The 23001-nt window shown below is 44.2% G+C and overlaps 1 protein-coding gene across 2 annotated transcripts in view; it reads left to right on the top strand.

Annotated features, from left to right (window-relative positions):
• Positions 1 to 9751, top strand: part of LOC124148915 (AUGMIN subunit 5-like) — a 31277-nt gene extending 21526 nt beyond the window's left edge. Inside the window, exons 15-19 of one of the 2 annotated variants that reach the window (XM_048398547.1) lie at positions 309 to 426; positions 2685 to 2820; positions 5284 to 5307; positions 8279 to 8411; positions 9375 to 9751. In XM_048398547.1, coding sequence (XP_048254504.1) covers positions 309 to 426; positions 2685 to 2820; positions 5284 to 5307; positions 8279 to 8411; positions 9375 to 9498 — 535 coding nt within the window. In that variant the 3' untranslated portion in view covers positions 9499 to 9751. The remainder of the gene's footprint in view (positions 1 to 308; positions 427 to 2684; positions 2821 to 5283; positions 5308 to 8278; positions 8412 to 9374) is intronic. The other variant, XM_048398548.1, reaches the window with a different exon arrangement.
• Positions 9752 to 23001: the final 13250 nt, after the last annotated feature.

A 23001-nucleotide genomic window follows, 5' to 3' on the forward strand; every position in this document is an offset into this window, starting at 1 on the left:
GTGGCAGCTTCATGTGGGAGGAAAGCCTGAAGTGATGCAGGTCTCAGACGTTTACCACTTCATTGAAACCCAAGAGCATGTGTATGGTGCTGACAAACCTAGAAACATAATCGGGGCGAACTAGGATTCGAACCCACAATCATATGTTTCTGGCATGCCCAAGGGACGCAATTCTGCACAGCGAATCGCGGCGCCTTAGACGACTGGGCCACCCATGCCCCCCGATTATAAGAAAGAGACACCAAGAGCAATGTAAAGTTCACTCACTCACTCACTCACTCACTCGATCGCTGTTCTCCATGTTTCAGGGCTACCAAAGTTGGTCTCCTCAACCTGTCGGTTCACCAGACTAACCACCCATCAGTTGCATCGGTCCGACCTGCCCTCCACAAGACACTGGACGCCATACACTTCCCTAGCTACAAGGTTGGTCACTCTTTTTTGACAGTTAAAAGGTTATGATCAACGATGATGTGACCATGTTAAAAATTGGGACTTCACACGCATTTATCTTGACTGTCAGAGGCAGATATTCATGTTATTGCCCTGTTTGTCTTCAGGCCCCGGAATGTGTATTCTCTGTTTGTGTTCAGGCACCGGAGTATGTATTCTGTGTTTATTGTTCAGCCCCCGGAATGTGTGTTCTGTGTTTGTGTCAAGGCCCCGGAGTGTGTATTCTATGTTTGTGTTCAGGCCCCGGAGTGTGTATTCTGTGTTTGTGTTCAGGCCCCGGAGTGTGTATTGCCATGGTGTTTGTGTCAAGGCCCCGGAGTGTGTATTCTATGTTTGTGTTCAGGCCCCGGAGTGTGTATTCTGTGTTTATTGTTCAGGCCCCGGAATGTGTGTTCTGTGTTTGTGTTTGTGTTGAGGCCCTGGTGAGTGTATTCTATGTTTGTGTTCAGGCCCCGGAATGTGTGTTCTGTGTTTGTGTTTGTGTTCAGGCCCTGGTGAGTGTATTCTATGTTTGTGTTGAGGCCCCTGAGTGTGTAATCTTTTGTTTGTTGTTGAGGCCCCGGAATGTGTATTCTGTGTTTGTCTTCAGGTCCCGGAGTGTGTATTCCTGTGTTTGTGTTCAGGCCCCGGAGTGTGTATTGCCATGGTGTTTGTGTTCAGGCCCCGGAGTGTGTATTGCCATGGTGTTTGTGTTGAGGCCCCGGAGTGTGTATTCTGTGTTTGTGTTGAGGCCCCGGAGTGTGTATTATGTGTTTGTGTTCAGGTCCCGGAGTGTGTATTCTGTGTTTGTGTTCAGGCCCCGGAATGTGTATTCTGTGTTTGTCTTCAGGCCCCGGAGTGTGTATTCCTGTGTTTGTGTTCAGGCCCCGGAGTGTGTATTGCCATGGTGTTTGTGTTCAGGCCCCGGAGTGTGTATTGCCATGGTGTTTGTGTTGAGGCCCCGGAGTGTGTATTCTGTGTTTGTGTTGAGGCCCCGAAGTGTGTATTATGTGTTTGTGTTCAGGTCCCGGAGTGTGTATTCTGTGTTTGTGTTCAGGCCCCGGAATGTGTATTCTGTGTTTGTGTTCAGGCCCCGGAATGTGTATTTTGTGTTTGTGTTCAGGCCCCGGAGTGGGTATTCTCTGTTTGTGTTCAGGCCCCGGAGTGTGTATTCTGTGTTTGTGTTCAGGCCCCGGAGTGGGTATTCTGTGTTTGTGTTCAGGCCCAGGAGTGTGTATTCTGTGTTTGTGTTCAGGCCCCGGAGTGTGTATTCTGTGTTTGTGTTCAGGCCCTGGAGTGTGTATTGCCATGGTGTTTGTGTTCAGGCCTCGGAATGTGTATTCTGTGTTTGTGTTGAGGCCCCCGAGTGTGTATTCTGTGTTTGTGTTCAGGCCCCGGAGTGTGTATTGCCGTGGTGTTTGTGTTCAGGCCCCGGAGTGTGTATTCTGTGTTTGTGTTCAGGCCCCGGAATGTGTATTATGTGTTTGTGTTCAGGCCCCGGAGTGTGTATTCTGTGTTTGTGTTCAGGCCCCGGAGTGTGTATTGCTGTGGTGTTTGTGTTCAGGCCCCGGAATGTGTATTCTGTGTTTGTGTTCAGGCCCCGGAATGTGTATTGCCATGGTGTTTGTGTTCAGGCCCCGGAATGTGTATTCTGTGTTTGTGTTCAGGCCCCGGAATGTGTATTCTGTGTTTGTGTTCAGGCCCTGGAATGTGTATTCTGTGTTTGTGTTCAGGCCCCGGAGTGTGTATTCTGTGTTTGTGTTCAGGCCCCGGAATGTGTATTGCTGTGGTGTTTGTGTTCAGGCCCCGGAATGTGTATTCTGTGTTTGTGTTCAGGCCCCGGAGTGTGTATTGCTGTGGTGTTTGTGTTCAGGCCCCGGAATGTGTATTCTGTGTTTGTGTTCAGGCCCCGGAATGTGTATTGCCATGGTGTTTGTGTTCAGGCCCCGGAATGTGTATTCTGTGTTTGTGTTCAGGCCCTGGAGTGTGTATTCTGTGTTTGTGTTCAGGCCCCGGAGTGTGTATTCTGTGTTTGTGTTCAGGCCCCAGAGTGTGTATTCTTTGTTTGTGTTCAGGCCCTGGAGTGTGTATTGCCGTGGTGTTTGTGATCAGGCCCTGGAGTGTGTATTCTGTGTTTGTGTTCAGGCCCTGGAGTGTGTATTGCCGTGGTGTTTGTGATCAGGCCCTGGAGTGTGTATTGCCGTGGTGTTTGTGTTCAGGCCCCGGAGTGTGTATTCTTTGTTTGTGTTCAGGCCCCGGAATGTGTATTGCCGTGGTGTATGGAGGTGATGCAAGAAATGAAGCTGAGTGAGCAGATCACCCAGTCTCTGGACCAGGCTGACCGGAAGTCCAGGCACAATCACGACAATGTACTGGAGGATATTGCAGGTAAATAATAGGATATTGGAAAATTGTCATTGCTATAAATTTCAAGATACTTGTTATGGCCATGTGCACTCTGGTGGCAACAGTGATACAGTGAGGGCAATTAAGGTGTCACACCCTGTGAAGCTGCTTGTGGTGATAGCAATGATATCAGAAGGGTAACGGAGGTGTCACATCCTGGGAAGGTGCTTGTAGTGGCAGTGATGATATCAGGAGAGTAACGAAGGTGTCACACGCTGGGAAGGTGCTTGAGGTGACAGATGATATCAGGAGGGTTACGAAGGTGTCACACGCTGGGAAGGTGCTTGAGGTGACAGAGGTGATATCAGGAGGGTGATGAAGGTGTCACATCCTGGGAAGGTGCTTGTAGTGGCAGTGATGATATCAGGAGAGTAACGAAGGTGTCACACGCTGGGAAGGTGCTTGAGGTAACAGAGATGATATCAGGAGGGTTACGAAGGTGTCACATGCTGGGAAGGTGCTTGAGGTGACAGAGATGATATCTGGAGGGTGACGAAGGTGACTCATGCCGGGAAGGTGCTTGAGGTGACAGATGATATCATAAAGGTGACAAAGGTGACACACGCTGGGAAGGTGCTTGAGGTGACAGAGATGATATCAGGAGGGTAACAAAGGTGACACATGCTGGGAAGGTGCTTGAGGTGACAGAGATGATATCAGGAGGGTGACGAAGGTGACACATGCCCGGAAGGTGCTTGAGGTGACAGAGATGATATCTGGAGGGTGACGAAGGTGACTCATGCCGGGAAGGTGCTTGAGGTGACAGAGATGATATCAGGAGGGTGACGGAGGTGACACATGCTGAGAAGGTGCTTGAGGTGACAGATGATATCAGGAAGGTGACGAAGGTGACTCATGCCGGGAAGGTGCTTGAGGTGACAGATGATATCAAAAGGGTGACAAAGGTGACACATGCTGGGAAGGTGCTTGAGGTGACAGAGATGATATCAGGAGAGTTATGAAGGTGTCACATCCTGGGAAGGTGCTTGAGGTGACATAGATGATATCTGGAGGGTAACAAAGGTGACACATGCTGGGAAGGTGCTTGAGGTGACAGAGATGATATCAGGAGAGTGACGAAGGTGACACATGCCCGGAAGGTGCTTGAGGTGACAGAGATGATATCTGGAGGGTGACGAATGACTCATGCCGGGAAGGTGCTTGAGGTGACAGATGATATCAGGAGGGTGATGAAGGTGACACATGCTGGGAAGTTGCTTGAGGTGACAGATGATATCTGGAGGGTGACGAAGGTGACACATGCCGGGAAGGTGCTTGAGGTGACAGATGATATCAGGAGGGTGACTAAGGTGACACATGCTGGTAAGGTGCTTGAGGTGACAGATGATATCAGGAGGGTGACGAAGGTGACACATGCCGGGAAGGTGCTTGAGGTGACAGATGATTTCAGGAAGGTGATGAAGGTGACACATGCCGGGAAGGTGCTAGAGGTGACAGATGATATCAGGAGGGTGACGAAGATGACACATGCCCGGAAGGTGCTTGAGGTGACAGATGATATCAGGAGGGTGACTAAGGTGACACATGCTGGGAAGGTGCTTGAGGTGACAGATGATATCAGGAGGGTGATGAAGGTGACACATGCCGGGAAGGTGCTTGAGGTGACAGATGATATCAGGAGGGTGACTAAGGTGACACATGCTGGGAAGGTGCTTGAGGTGACAGATGATATCAGGAGGGTGACTAAGGTGACACATGCTGGGAAGGTGCTTGAGGTGACAGATGATATCAGGAGGGTGACGAAGGTGACACATGCCGGGAAGGTGCTTGAGGTGACAGATGATATCAGGAGGGTGACTAAGGTGACACATGCTGGGAAGGTGCTTGAGGTGACAGATTATATCAGGAGGGTGACTAAGGTGACACATGCCGGGAAGGTGCTTGAGGTGACAGATGATATCAGGAGGGTGACTAAGGTGACACATGCCGGGAAGGTGCTTGAGGTGACAGATGATATCAGGAGGGTGACTAAGGTGACATATGCCGGGAAGGTGCTTGAGGTGACAGATGATATCAGGAGGGTGACTAAGGTGACACATGCCGGGAAGCTGCTTGTAGATTGACCCGTGAAGATCCGGGGTAGAATAGGTCTTCAGCAACCCATGCTTGACGTAAAAGGCGACTATGCTTGTCGTAAAAGGCGAATCACAGGATCGGGTGGTCAGGCTCGCTGACTTGGTTGATACATGTCATCGATCCCAATTGCGTGGATCGATGCTCATGATGTCAATCACTGGATTGTCTCGTCCAGACTCGATTATTTTACAGACCGCTGTCATATAGCTTGAATATTGCTCAGTGTGGTGCTAAACAACAAACAAACAATCAAATCCTTGTAGATTGTGTATTATTAGTGGCATGCTATGCTCTGATGTCTGACACCAGGCAGGTCAACCAGTGATTTCAGCTGTTATATGTTTTCAGCTATTATTCTACCCAAAGTTAATGGTAATTTTTCCGTCTCTGCTGTTTGAAAGTTTTACTTTTGTTTTGTTTGCACTGCGTTAACCCTTCTTCTGATAACCACACCTGTATCTGTAATAAGAAAATGATTGTCTTCAGTGAAATCCCATAGCAGTTATGAAAATGATCGTGATATCAGGAGGGTAACGAATGTGTCATGAGCTGGTAAGGTGCTTATAGTGGCAGCGAAGATAGCGGGAGGGTAACAAAGGTGTTACTCTTCCGATAATTATAAGGCATCCAGTTTTTATAATTATAAGGCATCCGGGGTTCTTTGAGGTTTGAATATCTCAAAACAAACTCAAACGATCTTGCCAATTTTCTCAAGTTCTCAACTGTTCTAATTTCTTATTTAGGTTCATTCATTGCTTCTTAGTACTTGAGGGGCGGTCGGGTAGCCTAGTGGTTAAAGCGTTCGCTCGTCACGCCGAAGACCCAGGTTCGATTCCCGACCTGGGTACAATATGTGAAGCCCATTTCTGGTGTCCCTCGCCGTGATATTGCTGGAATATTGCTAAAAGCGGCGTAAAACCATACTCACTCACTCACTCACTCACAATTCTTAGTACTTTGAGATAATAGTAAGAGAGAGTGAAGCCAGTCTGCTTCTTTTTTAGAATTAAGTGCTGAAGTAATTTTGTTTGTTTTTACATTTTGTTGGGTGTGGTCTGGGATTCTGACCTCGGGCCATGCATGCAGCAAGCACTTTTGGCCAATAGTATGTCATTGTTATGAGACAATGATCCAATCACTGATCATTATGTTACACCCAACACTCTGCACTGTTGTGATGGGTTCTGCTCTGTTGTGTGAGGTCTGCACTAATAGTTGAGTGACTAATACATTTTCGTTGTATAATTTGGTGCACTGAGACGTTTCCCTTCTTTGGCTGAGCATTCTGTTCCCCTGAACTGGGGGCGGTCGGGTAGCCTAGTAGTTAAAGCGTTCGCTAGTCACGCCGAAGACCCGGGTTCGATTCCCGACATGGGTACAATGTGTGAAGCCTATTTCTGGTGTCCCCCGCCGTGATATTGCTGGAATATTGCTAAAAGCGGCGTAAAACCATACTCACTCACTCACTCACTCTTCTGAACTGAGGGGGCACGGGTGTCCCAGTCGTCTAAGGTGCCGTGATTCACTGTGCAGAGTTGCGTCCCTTGGGCACGACAGAAACCTATGATTGTGGGTTCGAATCACGGTTCGCCCCAATCTCATTAAAATCAGATCTAAGTTCTTGCTGCCACTAAACAAAGATCTGAGGACATCCCATTACGGAATACTGTTAAAAGTGACGTCTCCAGCAACCCAGCTTGCCCTACAAGGCGACTGTGCTTGTCGTAAGAGGCGACTAACAGGATTGGGTGTTCAGGCTCGCTGATTTGGTTGATGCATATCATCGTATCCCACTTGCAAGGATCGATGCTCATAATGTCAATCACTGAAATGACTGGTCCAGACTTGATTACATACAGACCACTGTCATATAGCTGGAATATTGTTGAGTGCGGCGTTAAACAACAAACAAACAAATCACATGAGTGATGCTGGGAGCCATCTAGGCCCAAAAGCTCTAGTCACAGACTGCAGACTTGTCTCCCTTAGTCCACCCAGGATCTGCTTCATGATGATTACCCTTGGTTTGTCAGAACTATCATGGTGTCCTATTAAGGGTCTAAAACAAAGACTGGTCAGCTCGGAGTCAGTGTACTCATGTGACTAACTCTAGCCAGGGTCCGACCGCTTCCGTGGTCTTGTGGTAGAGCGGAAGGTCAGGGGTTCAATCCCCGGCCGCATCGTACCAACAGACGTTAAAAGATGGTACTTGTTGTTACCCTGTCTGGCGCTCGGAATTAAACTGTGGCATGGTATCTCAGTGAGCTAGCACTATAAATCGGCATCAGTCCGGACTAGTACAAGCAGCCACACAAACACACACACGTACATGCACGTCGCTATATAAGTGCAATAGTCTTGGACGCGACGTTTAACCCCATTGCACCTCACCTAGCCAGGGTCCAGATTGAGTCAGGAACAGCCAAGGACAAAGAGACAGAGAGGTCAGGTCTCACCCTCTCTGATCATGTTTCAAGGTTTGTCAGGACTCGTGTCTACACAAACGCACACCCACGCACACACCCACACGCACACACACACTGGCACACCCACACGCACGCACAAACGCGGACACGCGCACACACCCACACGCACACACCCACACGCACACGCACACTGGCACACACACACACACACACTGGCACACACACACGCACACGCACACACACTAGGGCTGCAACGAATACACAATGAGGTGAATATGATTCGTATCATGAATATAGGGTAACAAATACGAATATTAATTCACGAATACAACAACAAGTCAGCAGTTGATGTATTATTTGTTATATTCAGTGAAGCAATAACAACATAAATTGTTTGACATGGTTTGTTAATTATTAATGTATTATTAATTTATATACAGCACTTATCCAGGTGCTAGTATCTGCTCAAATGCGACAATGACCAGTGACCACAATACTGTCAGATTAAATAGTATAAGAGTGTTGTCTTTTAAAGAAATCTATGCATAAAATATGTTCTTATGGGTATTTTTTTATGTGAATGCACATGCTTGCATATTCATAAATATTCGATTCTAGTGGCCACGAATAACAAATTCAATTCATGAATGGATACGGTTCGATTCACTGAATACGCAAGTGAATCGTGACAGCCCTACCCCCCCCCCAAACACACACGCACACACTTGCACAACCACTCACACACGCATGCGAACACCCACACGCCCAGTCACACCAATCATGTTTCCAAGTTTGTCAGGACTAGTGTGTACACACATGCATACACCCACACCCACACCCACTCACACACCATAACTGATATCCTCTTCAAAGCATCGTTAAACAAAACTAACTCACTGTACCCTTTCCTCTTCCAGAGCTCAGATCGGCTGTCACTGAGCAGGACAGGAAGCAGGTGGAGCGACTACTTCCTGTTCTCAACAAGAGGCTGGCCCTTGCCGGGGACGGACTCGGAGACGCCCTCCAGGCACATGCGGCTCTACAAGACTGGTGTGTACTTTGTCATTAGTTATTAAAGAATCCACCTATCTGTTTGACCGGCAACAATTTTGTTTAAAAAAATACAATTCATCTGTCAGGCATGTACAGATATAAAAGCGTTGTATTTTTTTCCAAACAGAGAGTCCGATTGCAAGACAGATCTATTTGTCACACACATCTATTTCACCTGAAATTAATTCTTTAGCATATGAAGCCTTTATGTACTTGCGTCTTGTGTACAGATCCATTCAGCTTAAAATCCAGTACTGCCCCAGAGTGATATTTTCAGGCGACACAGGACATAATTTACTTGAGTGAGATCCAGCAATCTCAAGGAGGATTTTGCGGCAAGGAAATTGTTTTGCAATCGAATGACACCACTTGTCCCTCTGCCACTGAAGCTGTTTAGCTGTAATCTTTTCACTCAAGACACTCGACAACTGTAGGACTTTATTGACTTGTGTTGATATATTTGTTGAGATTATCTATTTGTTTCTTAAGGAAGAGAATATATGGATGTCAACTTCTTTATTACGAGGAATACAATGTTTCGGAGCATATGCTTACTTCTATCAGGTGAAGGAGTAAGCATATACTCCGAAACATTGTGTTCCTCATAATAAAGAAATTGACATCCATATATCCTCTTCCTTATGTGGGGGCGGTCGGGTAGCCTAGTGGTTAAAGCGTTCGCTCATCACGCCGAAGACCCGGGTTCGATTCCCGACATGGGTACAATGTGTGAAGCCCATTTCTGGTGTCCCCTGCCGTGATATTGCTGGAATATTGCTAAAAGCGGCGTAAAACCATACTCACTCACTCACTCTTCCTTATGTGTATCACTTCTAAATGCCTTTCAAAGACCAATTTGTTTCTTTCCTCTGCATTCTGGTGTCCCCCACCGTGATATTGCTGGAATATTGCTAAAAGCGGCGTAAAACCATACTCACTCACTCACTCTTTCCTCTGCAGGTGGGATCAGCCAGCGCAGAGTTGTGTCCCTTGGGCAAAGGTTGATAATCACACATATAAGGATTGGCAGGACAGATGGAAGGTCATGGTCACACGACTGGTCCAGCTGCAGGTGCAGAGGTAGACATGAGTTACCTCCCTTGGCTAATTCACACCAGACTTACCTCCCTTGACCTGAAGGGGAGCGACTCCATGATCTGCGCTGGATTTTGTTTGTCTCGAAGACACGAGACAATGAACTAGCCATTTCATATTGAATTTAGACTCCTGAATATTATATGTAATTGTGAGCGTAATGAGCTTGTGGCTTGAGGTTTCCTGTTGAGATTTGTATATCTATTGATAGTTATTGTATTTCAATATATTTGAGAAATAGACTCTGTGTTCATTGTTCTTCAGAGGAAAATAAACCTCTCCACCCCAAACATTGATTAGTCACAATGTCTTTTATAACCTCAGGTATGTTTTATATAACCTCAAGTATGTTTTAGTTCAGATGTAATCCTGATAGTTAACAGTTTACCGAGGCTCAATTTAGCTGTATAAAACATGCACAAGTGCAACCTTTTATCGAAATATTTAACCTAATATTTATGTATTCATGCATGCGTCTCTTTACCATCTCATTCTCTTTATAATTGCCGCTGTGTGTGGACATATTGTTTGAACCTAGAGAATATTGGCCAGAGTTCCTACGCTCTTCTCACCACATGATACAGTCCGACAACACTGCGGTAGTGTGGTACATAAACCGAATGGGATCCACGAAGTCGATGTCGCTCCTCTTGATCGCTCTGGAGTTCTTCCTACTCATCCAACTCTCTCAACATCCACGTCCACGTCCACAACCGCCACATCCCAGAGGTCTCCAATGTTATAGCAGACTCCCTGTCCCAACCCGACAGACCATCACCAACTGCTGATGACCTTCCAATGGATCTGCCAATTATATCTGCCCCAAGAGATAAATCTTTTTGCGACCTGCTTCATAGCTCATCTATCACACTTCTCGTTGCCCATCCCTGACCAACAGGCTTGGAATCACGATGCGTTGCCAATCCCGTTTGGAAGGGCCCCCACAGGCCTTCTTCCCCTGGTCCTACAGGAAGTAGAAGCCACCAGTCACCTAACTCTGACTTTGTTCGTGCCCTATTGGCCAACACGCAGCTGGTTCCCTATCTTGCTGACTTTTAAGGTTCTGACGTAACCTGTAATGGATGTCCTCAGATCTTTGTGTGGTGGTAAAATGAGTGAGTTGGGTTTAACGCCGCTTTGAACAGCGAGTGAGTGAGTGAGTTGGGTGTAACGCCGCTTTTAACATTATTCCAGTTATATCACGGAAAGCCGAAGTGATGCAGGTCTCAGACGTTTACCACTTCGGTGAAACCCACGAGCACGGGTATGGTGCTGACAGACCTAGAAACATAATTGGGGCGAGCCGGGATTCGAACCCACAATCCTAGGTTTCTGGCGTGCCCAAGGGATACAACTCTGCACAGCGAATCGCGGCGCCTTAGACGGCTGGGCCACCCGTGCCCCCGCCTTGAACAGTAATACAGTGATATCACGGCGTGTTAGTTTAATATGGGTCTCAAAAGTTTACGCTTCTGTAAAATCCACGAGTACGAGTATGGTGCTGACAAACCTAGAAACATAACTGGGGCGAATTGGGATTCGAACCCACGATCATAGGTTTCTGGCGTGCTCAAGGGACGCGACTCTGCACAGCCCTCGACAACTGGGCCAACTCGGCGCCAAAAGATATTTTCAAAATCTTTTTTATGTTTTTCAGTGCTCACGTGATTTGATGCGATTCGCGATGTAAGGCCCGTTTTATCACAATATAAATTTTGATTAATGGATCAGATATTCTTGACTGGGCACAGTTATTTTGTTTTAAGCAAATGCATGTGATATGAGAGGTGGAATCTGATTGGTCAATAGGCGATTGAGCTCAGAAATTCCAGCGTAGTTCGGCAACGGTGGAAACTGGACTTGTATAGTCAGTTAACACCCCTTGCCTCTGAACAATGTGAGCGGGAAAACATACCAGCAATTGGTGAAACAATCCCGATATACTAATCGGACATAACAGTGAGAGATCTGGTAGCACATGCAGAACGTGTTGTATGACATAACGACCACCTAGCGGTAAAAAACAATCGATACAGCATACCTTTAATAATTGATCCGGAAGGGGACTTCGGCCAAGGACAATCGCGTGCACATGCTATGCATATCTTTAAGGCTTCATCTGGAAGAACCTTAAACTGGCAAATGAATATGACTAACAGGAGGACGACATTAGCCAATCAGAAAGCAGCTTTCTCTGGCTTCAAAATAGAGACTTCTATTCCAGACTAGGATTTGAAAACGATATTCTGGAATTTCTAACAGATGGCCGAGATTGTGTGGCGGTAGTTCCAAAGGGCTATGGAGACCGCCTCTGTGGTCTAGTGGTAGAGCGGAAGGTCCGGGGTTCAATCCCCGGCCGCGTCATACCAAAAGACGTTAAAAGATGGTACTTGTTGTTACCCTGCCTGGCTAAAACAAGGACTGGTCAGTATACTGTGTCTGAGTGGGGTATTCATGTTAAACTGCGACATTGTATCTCAATGTGCTAGCACTATAATATCGGCATCAGTCCGGACAAGTGCAAGCAGTCACACACACACACACACGTCACGTCGCTATGTAAGTGCAAAAATCTTGGACGCGACGTTAAACCCCATTTCACCTCACCTCACGGGCTGTGGAAAGTCTTTTCCGTTTCAGATGTTTGTCCCAGTGAAGCGAGAGACAGACGATGAGTTTGACAAGAGGTTTGTTATTTGAACACCGTTGGTTTCTCTGATGCAAATTAACCCAAGTAGAAATGCTGACAAATATTGATAGTATTACGGCAGCTTACAAAGGTTGTTGTTAAAATCAACCAAACCTCGAAACACGGTTAACGCCCGAAGTTCGCATTTTGCGTAAAATATACACCGCTACATGTCCAGCTTTAGGAATCAGTTATACAGCTCGTAGCTATCGTTCGGAATACCCGTGTTGGCCATTTCGAGGTTGCATGATTAGAAAACATTCCGACTGTCACTTTCCTTATCTGGTAAGCTACGCTCCAATTGGTCGGATGAAATGTTCTGACGTGTCCTCAGATCTTCGTGAAGAGTGAGTGAGTATGGTTTTACGCCATTTTTGTTGTTGCAATATTCCAGCAATATCACGACGCGGGACACCAGAAATGGGCTTCACACATTTTATCCATCTGGCGAAGGTGGCGAGGTCTAAGATCTGATTTTAATAAAATTGCGAACACTAATTAACACCCGCAAAGTTGAAAACACAAAAACAAATTGTCCTTGACGTCAGGACGCCTTTTCTAAAAGACAGCCTCCGTGGTCTAGTGGTAGAGCGTCCGCCCGGAGAGCGGAAGGTCCGGGGTTCGATCCCCGGCCGCGTCATATCAAAAGACGTTAAAAGATGGTTCTTGTTGTTACCCTGTCTGGCGCTCGGCATTAAGGGGCTAAAACAAGGACTGGTCGGCTCGGAGTCAGTATACTGTATCTGAGTGGGGTATTCATGTTAAACTGCGGCATGGTATCTCAGTGAGCTAGCACTATAAATCGGACAAGTACAAGCAGCCACATACACGTGCATGCACGTCGCTATATATGTGCAATAATCTTGGACGCGAAGTTAAACCAAATTTCACCTCACCTCGCCTCACCTTTTCTAAGACAGGAACATGCCTCAGCAAAATCAACTTTGTAGCCGGGATCGTTTTCTTAGGGCAGCTGTTGACATGCTTGGCTCACGTTTTATGGCACTTTCATTCCCCATTGAATTCGTCTCATGAGGAAGCATTAATAGCTCGTGTTATCGATGCGATAAGCCAGCCCGATAAAATTAGAATCATGATCCGACAATTATGAAAATGAGATCACCTGTTTGGAATTACTTTCACAGAAGGACATACATCGATACAATGTCTGTGTGCTCATAAACTATTGACTACCTTGCCCTTTAGCTGAGACTGATATTAAAACGAACGAATCAAATAACCGTCCATTGATATATTTATTTCATTTCTTCGCAGCATGTTACATACGTGACGGTCTGGGGAGAAGCAGGACTTCAGCAACACGTGCTAGCCGTAAAAGGCGACTAACGGGATCTGGTGGTCAGGCTCGCTGACTTGGTTGATGCATGTCATCGTATCCCAATTGCGTGGATCGATGCTTGTGATGTCAATCACTGGATTATCTGGTCCAGACTCGATTATTTACAGACCGGCGTCATATATCTGGAATATGGCGGAGTGCGGCCTTAAACAACAAACAAACAAACACAACATCTGAGGTGTTGTTTCTTTGTGAAAGTATTATTGGTATATAATTATAACTGTGGCACTTTTAGTTAACACCTTGACTCACTGTGAAAGTACATGTAGTTAAAAAACATGGTTAAAATTGTATTTTATTATATAAAGGAGTCATGAGAATCTTTTCATTTCCTGACCCGAAACTGAAGAAATCTAGAGTTGCTATACTATTATAGACTTGCATGGGACTCGAGTGCGGCGTTCAACAACAAACAAACAAAACATATTTCCACTGCATGGACTCAACATGATGTCTTTCATTGTAGGTGAGGTGAGGTGAAATTGGGTTTACCGTCGCGTCAAAGATTATTGCACTTATATAGGGACCTGCATGCACGTGTGTGTGTGGCTGCTTGTACTAGTCCGGACTGATGCCGATTTATAGTGCTAGCTCACTGAGATACAATGCCGCAGTTTAACATGGATACCCCACTCAGACACAGTATACTGACTCCGAGCCGACCAGTCCTTGTTTTAGCCCCTTAATGCCGAGCGCCAGACAGGATAACAACAAGTACCATCTTTTAACGTCTTTTGATATGACGCGGCCGGGGATCGAACCCCGGACCTTTTCGCTCTTCGGGCGGACGCTCTACCACTAGACCACGGAGGCGGTCTCTTCCATTGTAGTGGTGGCAGGTTATAGAAATTGTGAAAAATACGCTGAACTGATACATATCTCGAGGAATACGACAGTGTTTCAGATACTTTAAGTTGTACTTTGTACCAGTTGTAACTGACCATCTCTCCACCCCGAGCTGACCATCTCTCCACTGGCCATGGCTGCCAAATTAAAGTAGATGGTCACGGGACAGTGCTATTTACAAAATTCATAATGGAGGTAAGGTGAAATAGGGTAACGTCGCGTCCAAGATTATTGCACGTACATTGCGACGTGCATGGATGCATGCATGCGCGCGCGCGCGCGTGTGTGTGTGTGTGTGCGCGCTTGCTTGCTTGTGCTTGTACTAGTCCGGACTGATGCCGATTTTACAGTGCTAGCACACTGAGGTTAACGTGACATTGAATATCAAACGAAACATTGAATATCCCGTTAAACTGTATTAAATACGGCTTGAAATCCATCTCTGAACATCCCACTGAAAGTCGGTACATCGTGTCACAATTGTAATTCCCATGGCCACCGTTGACGACGTAAGCATTCTTAAGTGTCACGGGGCACGGGTGGCCCAGTCGTCTAAGGCGCCTCGATTCGCTGTGCAGAGTTGCGTCCCCTGGGCACGCCAGAAACCTATGATTGTGGGTTCGGATCCCGGTTTGTCAGCTCCATACCGTCCTCAAGGGTTTCAGCGAAGTGATTGGTATCATGAGCATCAATCCAGGTCATTAGGGTACGATGACATCAACCAAGTCAGCGAGCCTGACCACCCGATCCCGTTAGTCGCCTCTTAAGACAAGCATGGGTTGCTGAAGACCTATTCTAACCCGGATCTTCATGGGGGTTACTTCAATGTAACACACGCATACATTTGTTAACTCGGAATGACGCTATTGCACATTTCTTAAACTGAGTAGAGACCCGTAGAATTGAAAATAAAGTCCCCAAACAAAGCTAGCAAGACATGCTCCAGGAGCCCCTTTCACAAAACCATCCGAAGGCTGAGACGATCGTAATTCTCACACTTTAACACTGACCTGGGACAGTCGTAGCTCCAGGATTGCGTTGTGGAAGAGGTCCAGTAGATCAAAGCTGAACTTTGTTTGTTGTTTTTTATTGTTGTTTAACGGCGCATTCAGCAATATTCCAGCTATATGACGGTCGCCTGTAAATAATCGAGTCTGGACCAGACAATCCAATGATTAATATCACGAGCAGCGATCCACGCAATTGGAATATGATGACATGCATCAACCAAGTAAGAGAGCCTGACCACCCAGTCTCGTTAGAACATGCATGGGTTTGTGAAGACCAATCAGCGAGCCTGACCATCAGGGCCCACTTGCACAAAGCGATCTTAGCGCTAAGACTATTGTAAGACTATGTTAAAGTATGGGAGTTACGATCATCTTAGCGCTAAGATCGCTTTGTGCAAGTGGGTCCAGATCCCGTTAATCGCCTCTTACGACAAGCACAGTCGCCTTTTACGGCAAGCACGTGTTGCTGAAGACCTGCGCTTCCCCGGACCTTCACGTATGTCACATGCTGCGAAGAAATGAAATATATATCAATGGATGGTTATTTGACTGATTCGTTTTAATATCAGTCTCAGCTAAAGGGCAAGGTAGTCAATAGTTTATGAGCACACACACATTTTATCGATCCCGTTAGTCGCCTCTTACAAGTACGGGTTTCTGGAGATTTATTCTAACCTGACTGACGCATCCCTTGTGAAAGATTAATATGAATAAAATATGAGTGCCCTGAGAAACGTCAGGCTTCGTTGTTAAATTGTCTTTAATTGGGGATTAGCACGATATTTAATATTGAAGTTCATTAGTTAAGTAATATTTGTTTTTGTTTGACGATTCTATGTCAACATGAAATTCTCGCGATCACGCGATCATGTGCGCGTGAGCCTTGACGGTGACTGGTCAGATTGGTTCCATGTAAAAAATAATACCCGGGAATAGCGATCAGCTGCTTCGCTTAGGGTTATTATTATTTTAAATATGTTAGATGGCTGCATATAATTAAGAAAATAATGGAATATATTATTCCTGATAAAAAAAATAGTTTCAGATACAATTTTTTGCCGATCCTTGCATTAAAAATCCTACAAAGTTATATCATTGGGTGTGTCTTGACCGAATCACCGGTCGATTCCAAGAAAACGTGTGTACAGCTGATTGCTGTTTCCGGCTTAGTTTACGAGACAATACACAAGGTAATCTTAATCCCTGGATATAAAACAATGCCTAGCAGAACAATAAAGCAGAACAATTTAATCGGTAAATAAACATGTCTGGTGATTTTTTATCTCAAATTTCGAATTTGTACTGACGAAGTTTCTGATCACCCGTTCGTTTGCCGGACTTCGCTGAAAGGGTACGGTGTAATTTTTTTCTGCGCATAATATTCAAATTTCTTTTTTTTTCAAAATATTGAACCCGCTAGAGGGGGGTGCGCATTATACACGGGTGCGCACTAAGAAAATACGGTATATATGAAAGTTTGTTTTGAAACTGGTGGCTATTACAATCAAAATAGACATCAAACTGAATTAAATTCGGAAAGCCAAATAGATCGTCAGAGAAAAGAACTCTACACGAAGATAAGTGTCCCGTTATGTAAACAAACGAGTGTGAATTTGAATGTCTCCCTGTGCATGGCGCTGTCTCACTGGAACTCGTTACATAACTCGTCAGTAAATAAAAATATATCCCCCCAACATGTAAGTATAGGGGTATATATTTTTTATCTACTGACCAATAATGAGTTCCTGTGCGCTATCGGTATTAACAACTACAATTAACACAACTCAACCCTGTAAGCAATGTACTTTGTAATGTCGAAATGAGAATATAGATTTTTCACGATGTTTCAAACGATCACGTCTTGCCATAATTACGGAAGCCTTTTAGGGCATTTTTTTCTTCTTTTTTTAATGGAAATTTCCAGACACTAACTTGAATTTTCAAGATGTTATGTTGAAATTTCAAGATTATAAGTTGAAATTTCAAGATAATCATCTTGAAATTTCGAGACAACTTGAAATATAAACTTATTATCTTGAAATTTAAACTAAGTATCTTGAAATTTATACTTATCGTAAAATTTCAAGATACTAACTTGAAATTTCAAGACACATGCTAACTTGAAATTTCAAGATAATCATCTTGAAATTTCAGCTTTGTAACTTGAAACCGGATGGATCGGGTGGTCAGCCTCAATGACTTAGTTGATTGTCATTGTACCCCGTCGGTACAATCGTTGCTCACAATATCAGTCACTGGATTGTCTGGTCGAGATTCATTTCAGACCGCACCCGTGAAGATCCGGGATAGAATAGGTCTTCAGCAACCCATGCTTGCCGTAAAAGGCGACTATGCTTCTTGTAAGAGGCGACTAACGGGATCGGGTGGTCAGACTCGCTGACTTGGTGGGTGCATGTCATCGTATCCCAATTGCATGGATCGATGCTCATGATGTCAATCACTGGATTATCTGGTCCAGACTCGATTTTTTACAGACCGCCGCCATATCACTGGAATATTGCCGAGTGCGGCGTTAAGCAACGAGAAAAAAACATTTATGTAATTTCATTGAAGATTGCTGTCCATTTTGACATTTTGAATGCGGCGTTAAACAACAAACAAACAACGATCGATGCTCATGATGTCAATCACTGGATTGTCAGGTCCAGACTCCATTATTTACAGATCACCGCCATATAGCTGATATATTACCGAGTGCGGCGTCAAACAACTACAAAAAAAAAAAAACGTAAAAAAGTGCAAGCATTGGTCATCAACTGTAGACGAAAATACCACACTGTAATTTCCCATGTAGTTTTCAAGCACGACACGAATCTGACCAGCATATACTGATCTATTTGATCAAATTACCTCACATTGTCTGGAGTGCACGGTGTATTTGAATTTATAATTTACGAATGTCGGGTGCGTGATGTCGATTTGCCATTTTTGTCATTTACGTCAAAAACAAACTTATCCTCACGACTTTGAAAATTCCAGATCGTGTTGCCGTAATTGCATCAAGCTACTCGAAATAAACATTTCTTTTGTTTGGTGTTTTCTCTCTGTTTAACACCGCGTGTATAGACGGCAGCCCTTAATAATAATCAGATCTGGACCAGACAAGCCAGTGATTGATCCACGCCAAACGTTGACACGATATCAATCAAGTCACCGATCTTACATTTCCATTTAGTCGTCTCTTACAAGGAATGGTTTGTCACGGTAGTTGTGGCTTATGGTTAAAACACTGTAAAAAAATCTAGCTATACAAGCTTGTATATCTTTTGTACAGATGAGAAATCCAACGCCTAAACAATTTTGTATAGATAAGATATCCAACGCCTAAACAATTTTGTATAGATAAGATATCCAACGCCTAAACAATTTTGTATAGATAAGATATCCAAAGCCTAAACAATTTTGTACAGATAAGATATCCAAAGCCTAAACAATATTGTATAGATAATATCCAAAGCCTAAACAATATTGTATAGATAAGATATTCAAAGCCTAAATAATATTGTATAAATTAGATATCGAAAGCCAAAAGAATATTGTATAGATGAGATATCCAAAGCCTAAACAATATTGTACAGATGCGATATCCAACGTCTAAACAATTTTGTATAGATGAGAAATCCAACGCCTAAACAATTTTGTATAGATACGATATCCAAAGCCTAAACAATTTTGTATAGATGAGAAATCCAAAGCCAAAACAATTTTGTATAGATGATATCCAAAGCCTAAACAATATTGTATAGATAAGATATTCAAAGCCTAAAGAATATTGTATAAATGAGATATCCAAAGCCTAAACAATTTTGTATAGATGAGAAATCCAAAGCCTAAACAATATTGTATAGATGAGAAATCCAACGCCTAAACAATATTGTATAGATGAGAAATCCAAAGCCTAAACAATATTGTATAGATGAGATAGCCAAAGCCATAACAATTTTGTACAGATAAGATATCCAAAGCCTAAACAATTTTGTATAGATAAGATATCCAAAGCCTAAACAATATTGTATAGATGAGATATCCAAAAACTGTTTTTCTTTGCGTATATTTGTAAAGGGAGATAATTGCTATGTATTGTTATACGATTGTTCGGCACGTGCATAATGCAGAGTCGACCAATGATATTAGCAAGTGACAAATAAACTGCTATAGTGGAGTGTAACACTACTGGAATTTTCTGAGTTGCAATTTGTACTCCACTCTTGTTTTTTTTCTTGAAAATTAACTTGAGTTAAGTTAGCAACTCTTGCAATGGTGAGGTGAAATGGGGATTTAACGTCGCGTCCAAGATTATTGCACTTATATAGCGACGTGCATGCACGTGTATGTGTGGCTGCTTGTACTAGTCCGGACTGATGCCGATTTATAGTGCTAGCTCACTGAGATACTATCTCGCAGTTTAACATGAATACCCCACTCAGACACAGTATACTGACTCCGAGCCGACCAATCCTCGTTTTGCCCCCTAATGCCGAGCGCCAGACAGGGTAACAACAAGTACCATCTTTTACCGACTTTTGGTATGACGCGGCCGGGGATCGAACCCCGGACCTTCCGCTCTCCGGGCGGACGCTCTACCACTAGACCACGGAGGCGGTTACTCTTGCAATGGTGTTGACAAGTAAGTGACTGAGGCGTCTGGTATATTTCATTGCGCTTTGCGTGGTTTGTGAGTAGACATTATGGTCTATTGTGCGTAGGGGGTAGCAGACGGAGGAGATTTCACTTGAAAGTGTAGAAATTGGTTTGTGCTGAGCTTGGCGTGGTTTGTACGTTTGAAGTATGACGATTGTATTGGTATTTTTACTTCTGTAACTGCAAAATGTTGTTTTATATTTCCTTATCTACATGCCAAACAATTTCACCAGGCACAAAACTTGCTTCAAGTTTTAAACAAATTCCCGATCTATTGCGCTAAGAAGAATACAGTACCAATCTAAGTAACACTATGCAATGAAAACATCGATGTTATGCGAAGCGATCATATAATAGTTTAAACTGATGGTTATGATCAATGAAGCCTTTTGTCGACATAGACAGTATACTGTGTCAACATTTTAGGAATATTTTAACCGCTATGACTTAAACATCACTCTAGACCGCCTCCGGGGTCTAGTGGTAGAGCGTCCGCCCGGAGAGCGTTAAAAGATGGTACTTGTTGTTACCCTGTCTGGCGCTCGGCATTAAGGGACTAAAACAAGGACTGGTCGGCTCAGAGTCAGTATACTGTGTCTGAGTTGGGTATTCATGTTAAACTGCGGCATGGTATCTCAGTTAGCTAGCACTATAAATCGGCATCAGTCCGGACTAGTACAAGCAGCAACACACACACACACACACACGTGCATGCACGTCGCTATATAAGTGCAATAATCTTGGACGCGACGTTAAACCCAATTTCACCTCACCTCACCTCATTTTTAAAGTACTAAGGCAGCGTCTAAAAGATAATTGTATAACACTGTGGTATCAAGAATTAAGAGAATCATCATATATTTTATATAAACAGTTTAAGCCCATCTTTGGAATAGAAAAGTATATTATTGGTAAGTTTTGTTTGTTTGTTGTTTAACGCCGCACTCAGCAATATTCCAGCTATATTCCAGCACAGACACAGACACACGCACGCACGCACGCACGCACGCACGCACGCACGCACACACACACAGTGCATGCACGTCGGTATATAAGTTTAACAATCTTGGACGCGACGTTAAACCCAATTTTACCTCACCTTTTTTCGACATAATATACGATAAGATTTGGCACGAAAGTGATGTGTTCATTCTTGAAAATGAACTGTGACATGCACTCATTGCGCATATATACAGAATACTAAACGGCCTCCCGTGCAGTACGATGTTAAGGAAACGAGTGAACAGTTTGATATCAACTCAGCTTTTCGCCAGGTTCATGAAAATGGTATTGCGCGGAAACTCGTTTCGTATTTCAAATACAATTACGAAAACGATCGGAGAATTCCATGCTTGTTTGTCTGCGTGAGGATGGATAGATTTATAATGTTTACTAAATTAGATTTTAATGTATCGCCCCACCAGAATTCACAAATTAAATACGTCAGCAGTTTAGGAATTTATACACGAGATCTTGAAAATGTACATGAGTGAGTTTTTTATTTTACGCCGCTTTTAGCACTATTCCAGCAACATCACGGGCTTCACACATTGTACCCATGTCGGGAATCGAACCGGGTCTTCGGCGTGACGAGCGAACGCTTTAACAACTAGGCCACCCGACCGCCCCGAAAATGCATGGCGGCACGTAACCCGAGTCAACTTGGGAACGGGACGTATTTTACATTTCACATTAAATGTGACGTGATTTACATCATTAAAAGAGTGAGTGAGTTGGGTTAAACGCCGCTTTTAACAGTATACCAGTTATATCACGGCGTGCCAGCTTAATGTGGGAGGAAAGCCCGAAGTGATGCAGGTCTCAGACGTTTACCACTTCGGTGAAACCCACGAGCACGGTAATGGTGCTGACAAACCTAGAAACATAATCGGGGCGAACCGGGATTCGAACCCACAATCTTAGGTTTCTGACGTGTCCAAGGGACGCAACTCTGCACAGCGAATCGCGACGACTGTGCCTCCCGTGCCCCCTCATTAAAAGAAAGATCTACACGATGACACAATTATAAATGACGAGTTTATTTCAGAACCAATTGTAATTCATTTATATAGACCAAGAACGCATGCATCAATCCGCCTGCGTTTGGATTGCATAACCAATTATCTATTTTCACGTTCATTAATGCCAAAGAATACCAACATCACAGGACCAGTAAGATAGGTTGTCGAATGTTATTTCGTATTTACACCTATTGCGTATCACCGTATCACTGTATCACCGTCCCTGAGCACAAACCCAAAGGAGCTGTCCCTCTTAGCACTTGTTAATTAGAGCGAGTGAGTGTGGTTTTACGCCGCTTTTAGCAATATTCAAGCAATATTACGGCGGGGGACACCAGAAATCGGCTTCACACATTGTAGCCATGTCGGGAATCGAACCCGGGTCTTCGGCGTGACGAGCGAACGTTTTAACCACTAGGCTACCCGACCGCCCCTTAAACTACGGTTATAACGAACTCAAAGGGACCACTAATTTAGTTCGTTATAACCGCAGTTCGTTATATGCATATATACAGGATATATACAGCAAATGGCCGGGACCAAAAAATAAAATAGTTATATCTGCCAGTTCGTTATAAGCGTGTTCGTTATAAACGTAGTTTACTGTAATTAGAGAATGTATTGCCACTACAAAAGCCCCATTCTTCATTTGTAAGGCAGCGTCTACAAGATAATTCTATAACACTGTGGTATCCAGAATTAAGAGAATCATCATATATTTTATATAAACAGTTTAAGCCCATCTTTGGAATAGATGGTATATCAGTAGTAAGTTTTGTTTGTTTGTTGTTTAACGCCGCACTCAGCAATATTCCAGCTATATGACGGCCGCCTGTACATAATTGAATCTGGACCAGACAATCCAGTGATTAATATCATGAGCATCGATCAACGCAATTGGTAT

This window comes from Haliotis rufescens, unplaced genomic scaffold (genome assembly GCF_023055435.1).
Source record: "Haliotis rufescens isolate VD_foot unplaced genomic scaffold, xgHalRufe1.0.p SCAF_18, whole genome shotgun sequence".
Classification (NCBI taxonomy): domain Eukaryota; kingdom Metazoa; phylum Mollusca; class Gastropoda; order Lepetellida; family Haliotidae; genus Haliotis; species Haliotis rufescens.